At 45.7% G+C, this 11663-nt stretch overlaps 1 protein-coding gene and 1 long non-coding RNA gene across 2 annotated transcripts in view; both read right to left on the bottom strand.

Annotated features, from left to right (window-relative positions):
- Positions 1-780: 780 nt before the first annotated feature.
- Positions 781-1800, bottom strand: LOC124393228. The gene is made up of 3 exons (XR_006927297.1): positions 1637-1800; positions 1497-1565; positions 781-989 (listed from the first exon to the last, which is right to left on the bottom strand). It is a non-coding gene; the product is annotated as an uncharacterized LOC124393228 (long non-coding RNA).
- Positions 1801-3176: 1376 nt separating this feature from the next.
- Positions 3177-11663, bottom strand: part of LOC124393226 (ubiquinol-cytochrome-c reductase complex assembly factor 3) — an 8922-nt gene continuing 435 nt past the window's right edge. The window contains exon 2 of the mRNA XM_046860823.1: positions 3177-3601. Coding sequence (XP_046716779.1) covers positions 3473-3601 — 129 coding nt within the window. The 3' untranslated portion in view covers positions 3177-3472. The remainder of the gene's footprint in view (positions 3602-11663) is intronic.

The raw sequence follows: 11663 nt of genomic DNA, 5'->3' as shown, positions 1-11663 counted from the left end.
CCAACCCACTTCTGCTGGAACATCCAAACCCCAACCCAAACCCACTTCTGCTGAACATCCAAACCCTAACCCAAACCCACTTCTGCTGGAACATCCAAACCCCAACCCAAACCCAAACCCACTTCTGCTGAACATCCAAACCCTAACCCAAACCCACTTGCTGAACATCCAAACCCAAACCCCAACCCACTTCTGCTGAACATCCAAACCCCAACCCAAACCCACTTCTGCTGAACATCCAAACCCCAACCCAAACCCACTTGCTGAACATCCAGGCCCTAACCCAAACCCACTCTGCTGAACATCCAAACCTAACCCAAACCCACTTCTGCTGAACATCCAGGCCCTAACCCAAACCCACTCTGCTGAACATCCAAACCCTAACCCAAACCCACTCTGCTGAACATCCAAACCCCAACCCAAACCCACTTCTGCTGAACATCCAAACCCCAACCCAAACCCACTTCTGCTGACATCCAAACCCTAACCCAAACCCACTTCTGCTGAACATCAGACCCTAACCCTAACCCAAACCCACTTCTGCTGAACATCCAAAACCCAGGCCCTAACCCTAACCCACTTCTGAACATCCAAACCCTAACCCAAACCCACTTCTGCTGAACATCCAAACCAAACCCTAACCCTAACCCACTTCTGCTGAACATCAGGCCCTAACCCAAACCCACTTCTGCTGGACATCCAAACCCTAACCCACTTCTGCTGAACATCCAGGCCCTAACCCTAACCCAAACCCACTTCTGCTGGAACATCCAAACCCAAACCCTAACCCACTTCTGCTGAACATCCAAAGGCCCTAACCCAAACCCACTTCTGCTGAACATCCAAACCCAACCCTAACCCACTTCTGCTGAACATCCAAACCCAACCCACTTCTGCTGAACATCCAAACCCTAACCCAAACCCACTTCTGCTGAACATCCAAAGGCCCTAACCCAAACCCTAACCCACTTCTGCTGAACATCCAAACCCTAACCCAAACCCACTTCTGCTGGACATCCAAAGGCCCTAACCCACTTCTGCTGAACATCCAACCCAACCCAAACCCACTTCTGCTGAACATCCAGACCCTAACCCAAACCCACTTCTGCTGGACATCCAAACCCTAACCCAACCCACTTCTGCTGGAACATCCAAACCCTAACCCAAACCCACTTCTGCTGGAACATCCAAACCCAACCCAACCCACTTCTGCTGAACATCCAAACCCAAACCCAACCCAAACCCTAACCCTAACCCACTTCTGGACATCCAAACCCTACCCAAACCCACTGCTGAACATCCAGGCCCTAACCCAAACCCTAACCCAAACCCACTGCTGAACATCCAAACCCAAACCCACTTCTGCTGGAACATCCAAACCCAACCCACTTCTGCTGACATCCAAACCCTAACCCAAACCCACTTCTGCTGAACATCCAAACCCAACCCAAACCCAACCCTAACCCACTTCTGGACATCCAAACCCTAACCCAAACCCAACCCTAACCCACTTCTGCTGAACATCCAAACCCTAACCCAAACCCACTTCTGCTGAACATCCAAACCTAACCCAACCCAAACCCACTTCTGCTGAACATCCAAACCCTAACCCAAACCCACTTCTGGACATCCAAACCCTAACCCAAACCCACTTCTGCTGAACATCCAAACCCTAACCCAAACCCACTTCTGCTGAACATCCAAACCCTAACCCAAACCCACTTCTGCTGAACATCCAAACCCTAAACCAAGACCAATCAAATCTAAAAAAGTGACACACACACACACACACACACACACACACACACACACACACACACTCTGCTTCACTACACACACACACACACACACACACACACACACACACACTCTGCTTCACTAACACACACACACACACACACACACACACACAGCTTCACTAACACACACACACTGCTTCACTAACACACACACACACACACACACACACACACTCTGCTTCACTAACACACACACACACACTCACTCTGCTTCACTAACACACACACACACACACACACACACACACACACACACACTGCTTCACTAACACACACACACACTCTGCTTCACTAACACACACACACACACTCTGCTTCACTAACACACACACACACACTCTGCTTCACTACACACACACACACACACACACACACACACACACTCACTCTGCTTCACTAACACTAACACACACACACACTTCACTAACACACACACACACACTCTGCTTCACTCACACACACACACACACACACACACACACACACACACTCTGCTTCACTAACACACACACACACACACACACACACTCTGCTTCACTCACACACACACACACTGCTTCACACACACACACACACACACACACACACTCTGCTTCACTAACACACACACACACTCACTCTGCTTCACTCACACACACACACACTGCTTCACTACACACACACACACTCTGCTTCACTAACACACACACACACACACACACACACACACTCTGCTTCACACACACACACACACACACTCTGCTTCACTAACACACACACACACACACACTTCACTAACACACACACTGCTTCACACACACACACACACACACTCACTCTGCTTCACTAACACACACACACACACACACACACTCTGCTTCACACACACACACACACTGCTTCACTAACACACACACACACACACTCTGCTTCACTAACACACACACACACACACACTCTGCTTCACACACACACACACACACACACTCTGCTTCACTCACACACACACACACACTCTGCTTCACTCACACACACACACACACTCTGCTTCACTCACACACACACACACACACACTCTGCTTCACTCACACACACACACTCTGCTTCACACACACACACACACACACACACACACACACACACTCTGCTTCACTACACACACACACTCTGCTTCAGAGTGTGAGTGAGTAAATGTGTGTGTGTGTGTGTGTGCACCAAAACAGAGGATCACCTGCGGCGAAGACGAGCTGCAGTCCGGTACCCACGGGCACGCGCGTTCCCCGTGACACGGCCTTGCGCGCGCTCCGGTACACGAAGCCGGAGGAGAGAAGGAGCGCGCCGCCAGACAGCAGACGACAACTCAGACAGCTCCGAGACACTTCTGGTGTGCGCGAGGACATCAGAAACAGCGGCAAACGGAAGAAATCAAAATTACTGAGGAACAGCGAACACACGCTGAGCTTTCACACCGGAAACACGTCACTCACAACACGAGCGCGTCAACTGTGCGCACTGTTTGCGCAGAACGTTTAGAGAAAAGGGTTATAGTGTGGGCGGAATTATTGGTTGGTGGAATTAAGTGGGGGCGGAGTTTGGGCTAGGTGGGTTAGGGTTTTTTGGGGGGGGGTAATGTGGGCGAAGTTATGAACTGGGTGGGGTTATAATGTGGGCAGGGTTATGCTGGGTGGGCGTGGTTATTTCCGGTTGCCATAGGTACGAGCGATGTTGTCGTTGGTCTCTGCAGCGTCTTTGAGCACCTCCATAATCTGAACGTTCCTTCTCCGGCTCTCCTCCATGCGAGCTGAGCTGAACTCAGGCAGGTTCTGATGAGGAAATCAAACAGAATCACATTAATGAGGATAAGTTCCAATCACACTGTAACCAAGTGCATTGTATAGGGCTCAGTGCTGATTTAATACAATCTGCACCATTACACTAGTTTTTTTGCACAGCTGTGTGTATATGCATGTTTGCTTCGCAGTGATGAAGTTCTGTAGATCAGTGTGTAGGTTCTTCATCTCATGCCAGACTCTGCACCTGTATGGTGTAGTGAAGTAGAATAGTGTAAAGTGGAGTGGTGTAGTGTTATGCAGTGTAGAGTAGTGTAGTGTGGTGTAGAGTAGTGTGGACTCTACACTACACAACACCACACTACACTACACTATAGAGTTGTAGAGTTGTGTGGTGTGGTGTGGTGTTGTGTAGAGTAGTGTAGTGTGGTGTGGTGTGTGTGGAGTTTAGAGTAGTATAGTGTAGTTTGGAGTTTTGTAAAGTAGTGTGGTGTGGAGTTGTGTAGAGTAGTGTGGTGTTGTGTAGAGTACAGTTGTGTTGTGTAGTGTAAGTAGTATATTGTATAGTAGTGTTGTGTGGTGTTGTGTGTGTAGTGTAGAGTTGTGTAGAGTAGTATAGTGTGGTGTAGAGTGGTGTGGTGTGGTGTTGTGTGAGTGTGGTGTGGTGTTGTGTAGTGTAGAGTGGTATGGTGTGGTGTGGTGTGTAGAGTGTAGAGTTGTGTTGTGTAGTGTAGAGTGTATAGTGTGGTGTGGAGTAGAGTAGAGAGAGTTGTGTAGTGTGGTGTAGTATAGTGTAGTGTGGTGTAGAGAAGAGTTGTGTTGTGTAGTGTGGGGTTGTGTAGTGTAGAGTAGTATAGTATGGTGTGAGTAGAGAAGAGTTGTGTAGAGTAGTGTGATGTGTGAGTAGTATAGTATGGTGTACAGTGGTGTTGTGTGAGTGTAGTGTAGTGTGGTGTGTGTTGTGTAGAGTAGTGTGGTGTTGTGTAGAGTAGTGTAGTGTGGTGTGGTGTTGTGTAGAGTAGTGTGGTGTTGTGTAGAGTGAGTGTGGTGTTGTGTAGTGTGAGTGTGGTGTTGTGTGGTGTTGTGTGTGTGTGTGTAGTGTAGTGTAGAGTTGTGTTGTGTTGTGTAGTGTAGAGTAGAAGAGTTGTGTTGTGTAGAGTAGTATGGTGTGGTGTGGTGTGGTGTAGAGGTAGTATAGTGTGGTGTGTAGAGTGAGAAGAGTTGTGTTGTGTGGTGTGGAGTTGTGTTGTGTAGTGTAGAGTTGTGTTGTGTTGTGTGGAGTGGTGTAGTGTGGTGTAGAGTGAGAAGAGTTGTGTGGTGTTGTGTGAGTGGTGTTGTGTTGTGTAGAGTAGTGTGGTGTGGTGTGGAGTTGTCAAGAGTAGTATAGTGTGTGGTGTTGTGTGGAGTGGTGTTGTGTAAGTAGTATGGTGTGGTGTAGAGGTAGTATAGTGTGAGGTTGTGTAGTGTAGAGTGAGAAGAGTTGTGTTGTGTGGTGTGGTGTAGTAGTATAGTGTAGTGTAGAGGTTGTGTGGTGTGGTGTAGAGTGAGAAGAGTTGTGTTGTGTAGTGTGTAGAGTAGTATAGTGTAGAGTTGTGTTGTGTAGAGTAGTATAGTGTGGTGTAGTGTAGTGTAGTATAGTGTGGTGTAGAGTAGAGAAGAGTTGTGTGGTGTGGTGTAGTATAGTATGGTGTAGAGGTTGTGTTGTGTGGTGTAGAGGTTGTGTGGTGTAGAGTAGTATAGTATGGTGTGGTTGTGTTGTGTGGTGTTGTGGTGTAGAGTAGAGTGAGAAGAGTTGTGTAGTGTTGTGTGTGTAGTATAGTGTAGAGTTGTGTTGTGTAGTGTAGAGTAGAGAAGAGTTGTGTTGTGTGTGTGGTGTAGTAGTATGGTGTGAGTTGTGTAGTGTGGTGTAGAGTAGAGAAGAGTTGTGTTGTGTGGTGTAGTGTGTATAGTGTAGAGTGGTGTGTGTTGTGTGAGTGTAGTGTGGTGTGGTGTGGTGTGAGTAGTATGGTGTGGTGTGGTGTAGTGTAGAGGTTGTGTTGTGTAGTGTGGTGTAGTATAGTATGGTGTGGGGTTGTGTTGTGTGGTGTAGAGTAGTATAGTATGGTGTAAAATAGAGTAGAGAAGAGGTTGTGTTGTGTGTAGTGTGGTGTAGTATAGTATGGTGTGAGTAGAGTAGAGTAGAGAAGAGTTGTGTTGTGTGGTGTAGAGTTGTGTAGTGTGAGTAGTATAGTATGGTGTGAGTAGAGTAGAGAGAGTTGTGTTGTGTGGTGTGGTGTAGTATAGTGTGAGTTGTGTAGAGTAGTATAGTATGGTGTACAGTGGTGTTGTGTAGTGTAGTGTAGAGTAGTATAGTGTAGAGTTGTGTTGTGTAGAGTAGTATAGTGTAGAGGTTGTGTTGTGTGGTGTAGAGTAGTATAGTGTGGTTGTGTTGTGTGGTGTAGAGTGGTATAGTATGGTGTGGAGTAGAGAAGAGTTGTGTTGTGTGGTGTGTTGTGTGGTGTAGAGTAGTATGGTATGGTGTAGAGTAGAGTGAGAAGAGTAGTGTTGTGTGTGTGTGAGTAGTATGGTGTGGAGTTGTGTAGAGTAGTATGGTATGGTGTACAGTGAGGTTGTGTGGTGTAGTGTAGAGTAGTATATGGTGTAGAGTTGTGTTGTGTAGAGTGGTATAGTGTAGAGGTTGTGTTGTTGTGTAGAGAAGAGTTGTGTGGTGTAGAGGTTGTGTTGTGTAGTGTAGAGTAGTATAGTATGGTGTGGAGTAGAGTAGAGAAGAGTTGTGTAGTGTAGTGTAGAGTAGTATAGTGTAGAGTAGAGTAGAGAGAAGAGTTGTGTTGTGTTGTGTGGTGTAGGTTGTGTGGTGTAGAGTAGTATAGTATGGTGTAGAGTAGAGAAGGTTGTGTAGAGTGGTGTGATGTTGTGTAGAGTAGTATAGTGTGGTGTGGTGTTGTGTAGAGTGAGTGTGGTGTTGTGTAGAGTGGTGTGGTGTGTAGAGTAGTATAGTGTGAGGTTGTGTTGTGTGGTGTAGAGTAGTATAGTGTAGAGTGGTGTTGTGTGAGAGTAGTATAGTGTAGTGTGGTGTTGTGTAGAGTGGTATAGTGTAGTGGTGTTGTGTAGTGTAGAGGTAGTATAGTGTAGTGTGGTGTTGTGTGAGTAGTATAGTGTGAGTGTGGTGTTGTGTAGTGTGGTATAGTGTAGAGTTGTGTGTGTGTAGTGTTGTGTAGTAGTATAGTGTGGTGTGGTGTTGTGTGTAGAGTGATGGTGGTGTGGTGTATAGTGTAGAGTTGTGTTGTGTGGTGTAGTATAGTGTAGTGTGGTGTTGTGTAGAGCAGTATAGTGTAGAGTTGTGTTGTGTAGTGTAGAGTAGTGTGGTGTTGTGTAGAGTAGTATAGTGTAGTGTAGTATAGTGTGGTGTGGTGTTGTGTGTAGAGTGGTGTGGTGGTGTGTAGAGTAGTAGTGTGGTGTGGTGTTGTGTGAGTGTAGTGTGGTGTTGTGTAGAGTAGTATAGTGTGGTGTGGTGTTGTGTAGTGTGGTGTTGTGTAGTGTGGTGTTGTGTGTGGTGTGGTGTTGTGTAGAGGTAGTATAGTGTAGTGTGGTGTTGTGTAGAGTAGTGTGTGTGGTGTTGTGTAGAGTGGTGTGGTGTTGTGTGTAGAGTAGTATGGTGTTGTGTGTAGTGTGGTGTGTAGTGTGGTGTTGTGTAGAGAGTAGTATAGTGTAGTTGTGTTGTGTAGTGTAGAGTAGTGTGGTGTGTAGAGTAGTAGTGTAGAGTGTGGTGTTGTGTAGAGTGATGGTGGTGTGGTGTTGTATAGTGTAGAGTTGTATGGTGTAGTGTAGTGTTGTGTTGTGTGTAGAGTAGTATAGTGTAGTGTGGTGTTGTGTAGAGTGATGGTGGTGTGCTGTTGTATAGTGTAGAGTTGTGTTGTGTAGTGTAGAGTGTGGTGTTGTGTAGAGTGATGGTGTGGTGTTGTATAGTGTAGAGTTGTGTTGTGTGGTGTTGTGTTGTGTGAGTAGTATAGTGTAGTGTGGTGTTGTGTAGAGTAGTGTAGTGTTGTGTAGTGTGGTGTGTGTTGTGTAGAGTAGTGTGGTGTTGTGTGAGTAGTGTGGTGTTGTGTAGAGTGATGGTGGTGTGGTGTTGTATAGTGTAGAGTTGTGTTGTGTGAGTGTAGTGTGGTGTGGTGTTGTGTAGAGTGATGGTGGTGTGGTGTTGTATAGTGTGGTGTGTGTTGTGTTGTGTAGAGTGGTATAGTGTAGTGTGGTGTTGTGTGTGTAGAGTAGTGTGGTGTGGTGTTATGTAGAGTGATGGTTGTGTGGTGTTGTATGGTGTAGAGTTGTGTTGTGTGGTGTAGAGTAGTTTAGTATAGTGTGGTGTTGTGTAGAGTAGTATATGGTGTGGTGTGTGTAGTGTGGTGTAGTGTGGTGGTGTTGTGTAGAGGCAGTATAGTGTAGAGTGTGTTGTGTAGTAGTGTAGTGTAGTGTAGTGTGGTGTTGTGTAGAGTAGTGTGGTGTTGTGTAGAGTAGTATAGTGTAGTGTGGTGTTATGTAGAGTGATGGTGTGGTGTTGTATAGTGTAGTGTTGTGTAGTGTAGTGTGGTGTTGTGTAGTGTAGAGTGGTGTGGTGTTGTGTAGAGTAGTGTAGTGTGTGTGTGTTGTGTGTGTAGAGTGATGGTGGTGTGGTGTTGTATAGTGTGGTGTTGTGTAGTGTAGTGTGGTGTTGTATAGTGTAGAGGTTGTGTTGTGTGGTGTGGTGTTGTGTAGAGTGATGGTGGTGTGGTGTTGTATAGTGTAGAGTTGTGTAGTGTAGTGTGGTGTTGTGTAGAGTGATGGTGGTGTGGTGTTGTATAGTGTAGAGTTGTGTAGTGTAGAGTGGTGTGGTGTTGTGTAGAGTAGTATAGTGTGGTGTGGTGTTGTGTAGCAGTATAGTGTAGAGAGTTGTGTTGTGTAGAGTAGTGTGGTGGTGTTGTGTAGAGTAGTATAGTGTAGTGTGGTGTTGTGTAGAGTAGTATAGTGTAGTGTGGTGTTGTGTGAGTGATGGTGGTGTGGTGTTGTATAGTGTAGAGTTGTGTGTGTGTAGTGTAGTGTGTAGAGTAGTATAGTGTGTAGAGTGTGGTGTTGTGTAGAGTAGTAGTATGGTGTAGTGTTGTGTAGTGTGTAGAGTAGTATAGTGTAGAGTGATGGTGGTGTGGTGTTGTATGGTGTAGAGTGTTGTGTTGTGTGGTGTTGTGTGGTGTGTGTGGTGTTGTGTAGAGTAGTATAGTGTAGTGTGGTGTAGTGTTGTGTAGAGCAGTATAGTGTAGAGTTGTGTTGTGTGGTGTAGAGTGAGTGTGGTGTTGTGTAGAGGTAGTATAGTGTAGTGTGGTGTGTTGTGTAGAGTGATGGTGGTGTTGTGTGAGAGTAGTATAGTGTAGTGGTGTGGTGTTGTGTAGAGTGGTGTGGTGTTGTAGTGTGGTGTTGTGTAGAGTAGTATAGTGTGGTGTGGTGTTGTGTAGAGTGTAGTATAGTGTAGAGTTGTGTTGTGTGTAGTGTAGAGAGTAGTGTGGTGTTGTAGTGTGGTGTAGTGTGGTGTTGTGTGTAGAGTGTAGTATAGTGTAGTGTGGTGTTGTGTAGTATAGTGTAGAGTTGTGTTGTGTGTAGTGTAGTATAGTGTGTGTGGTGTGTGGTGTAGAGTAGTATAGTGTGGTGTTGTGTAGAGTAGTATAGTGTGGTGTGGTGTTGTGTAGAGCAGTATAGTGTAGTGTGGTGTTGTGTAGAGAGCAGTATAGTGTAGTGTGGTGTTGTGTAGAGTGTAGTATAGTGTGGTGTGGTGTTGTGTAGAGTAGTATAGTGTGGTGTGGTGTTGTGTAGAGAGTAGTGTGGTGTGGTGTTGTGTGAGAGTAGTATAGTGTAGTGTGGTGTTGTGTAGAGTAGTATAGTGTGGTGTGGTGTTGTGTAGAGGCAGTATAGTGTAGAGTTGTGTTGTGTGGTGTGGTGTAGAGTGGTGTGGTGTGTGAGAGTAGTATAGTGTGGTGTGGTGTTGTGTAGAGTAGTATAGTGTAGAGTTGTGTTGTGTAGTGTAGAGTGTAGTGTGGTGTTGTGTAGAGTAGTATGGTGTGGTGTTGTGTAGAGTAGTATAGTGTGGTGTGGTGTTGTGTAGAGCAGTATAGTGTAGAGTTGTGTGTGTAGTGTAGTGTGTGTAGAGTGTGTGGTGTTGTGTAGAGTAGTATAGTGTGGTGTGGTGTTGTGTACAGCAGTATAGTGTAGAGTTGTGTTGTGTAGTGTAGAGTAGTGTGGTGTTGTGTAGAGTAGTATAGTGTGGTGTTGTGTGAGAGTAGTATAGTGTGGTGTGGTGTTGTGTAGAGTAGTATAGTGTAGTGTGGTGTTGTGTAGAGTAGTATAGTGTAGTGTGGTGTTGTGTAGAGCAGTATAGTGTGTAGTGTGGTGTTGTGTAGAGCAGTATGGTGTGGTGTTGTGTAGAGTGGTATAGTGTGTGGTGTGGTGTTGTGTAGAGCAGTATAGTGTAGTGTGGTGTTGTGTAGAGCAGTATAGTGTGTGTGGTGTTGTGTAGAGTAGTATAGTGTGTGGTGTGGTGTTGTGTAGAGTAGTATAGTGTGGTGTGGTGTTGTGTAGAGAGTAGTGTGTGGTGTTGTGTAGAGTAGTATAGTGTAGTGTGGTGTTGTGTAGAGTAGTATAGTGTAGTGTGGTGTTGTGTAGAGCAGTATAGTGTAGTGTTGTGTAGTGTAGTGTAGAGTGGTGTGGTGTGTAGAGTGGTATAGTGTGGTGTGGTGTTGTGTAGAGTAGTATAGTGTAGTGTGGTGTTGTGTAGAGTAGTATAGTGTAGTGTGGTGTTGTGTAGAGTAGTATAGTGTAGTGTGGTGTAGTGTGGTGTGTAGAGTGATGGTGGGGTTGTTGTATAGTGTAGAGTTGTGTTGTGTAGGTGTGGTGTTGTGTAGTGTAGTGTGGTGTGGTGTTGTGTAGTGTTGTGTGTAGTGTGGTGTTGTGTAGAGTAGTATAGTGTGGTGTGGTGTTGTGTAGAGTGTAGTATAGTGTAGTGTAGTATAGTGTAGTGGTGTTGTGTAGAGTAGTGTGTGGTGTTGTGTTGTGTAGTGTGGTGTAGTGTGGTGTTGTGTAGTATAGTGTAGTGTGTGTTGTGTAGTGTGGTGTTGTGTGAGTGTGGTGTTGTGTAGTGTGGTATAGTGTGGTGTGGTGTTGTGTAGAGTAGTATAGTGTAGTGTGGTGTTGTGTAGAGTAGTGTGTGGTGTTGTGTAGAGTGTGGTGTTGTGTAGAGAGCAGTATAGTGTGTGTGGTGTGTGTTGTGTAGTGTAGAGTAGTGTGGTGTTGTGTGTGTGGTGTGTAGAGTAGTGTAGTGTGGTGTTGTGTAGAGTGATGGTGGTGTGGTGTTGTATAGTGTAGAGTTGTGTAGTGTAGTGTGGTGTTGTGTAGAGTAGTGTGGTGTTGTGTAGAGTAGTATAGTGTAGTGTGGTGTTGTGTAGAGCAGTATAGTGTAGAGTTGTGTTGTGTGTAGTGTAGTGTAGTGTGGTGTGTGTGTGTGTGTAGAGTGGTGTGGTGTGTGTAGTGTAGTGTGGTGTTGTGTGAGTAGTATAGTGTAGTGTGTGGTGTTGTGTGGTGTTGTGTAGGTAGTGTGGTGTGTGTGTAGAGTGGTGTGGTGTTGTGTAGAGTAGTATAGTGTAGTGTGGTGTTGTGTAGAGCAGTATAGTGTAGAGTTGTGTGGTGTGGTGTTGTGTAGTGTGGTGTTGTGTAGAGTGATGGTGGTGTGGTGTTGTATAGTGTAGAGTTGTGTAGTGTAGTGTGGTGTTGTGTAGAGTGATGGTGGTGTGGTGTTGTATAGTGTAGAGTTGTGTAGTGTAGAGTAGTGTGGTGTTGTGTAGAGTAGTATAGTGTGGTGTGTGGTGTTGTGTAGAGCAGTATAGTGTAGAGTTGTGTTGTGTAGAGTAGTGTGGTGTTGTGTGTAGAGCAGTATAGTGTAGTGTGGTGTTGTGTAGAGTAGTATAGTGTGGTGTGGTGTTGTGTAGAGTAGTATAGTGTAGTGTGGTGTTGTGTAGAGCAGTATAGTGTGGTGTGGTGTTGTGTAGAGCAGTATAGTGTAGAGTTGTGTGTGTGTGTAGTG

The sequence above is a fragment of the Silurus meridionalis genome, chromosome 11, assembly GCF_014805685.1.
Source record: "Silurus meridionalis isolate SWU-2019-XX chromosome 11, ASM1480568v1, whole genome shotgun sequence".
NCBI classification, from domain to species: Eukaryota; Metazoa; Chordata; class Actinopteri; order Siluriformes; family Siluridae; genus Silurus; species Silurus meridionalis.
Note: the sequence above shows the minus strand (reverse complement) of the source record. Positions and strands in the feature narration are given on the sequence as shown.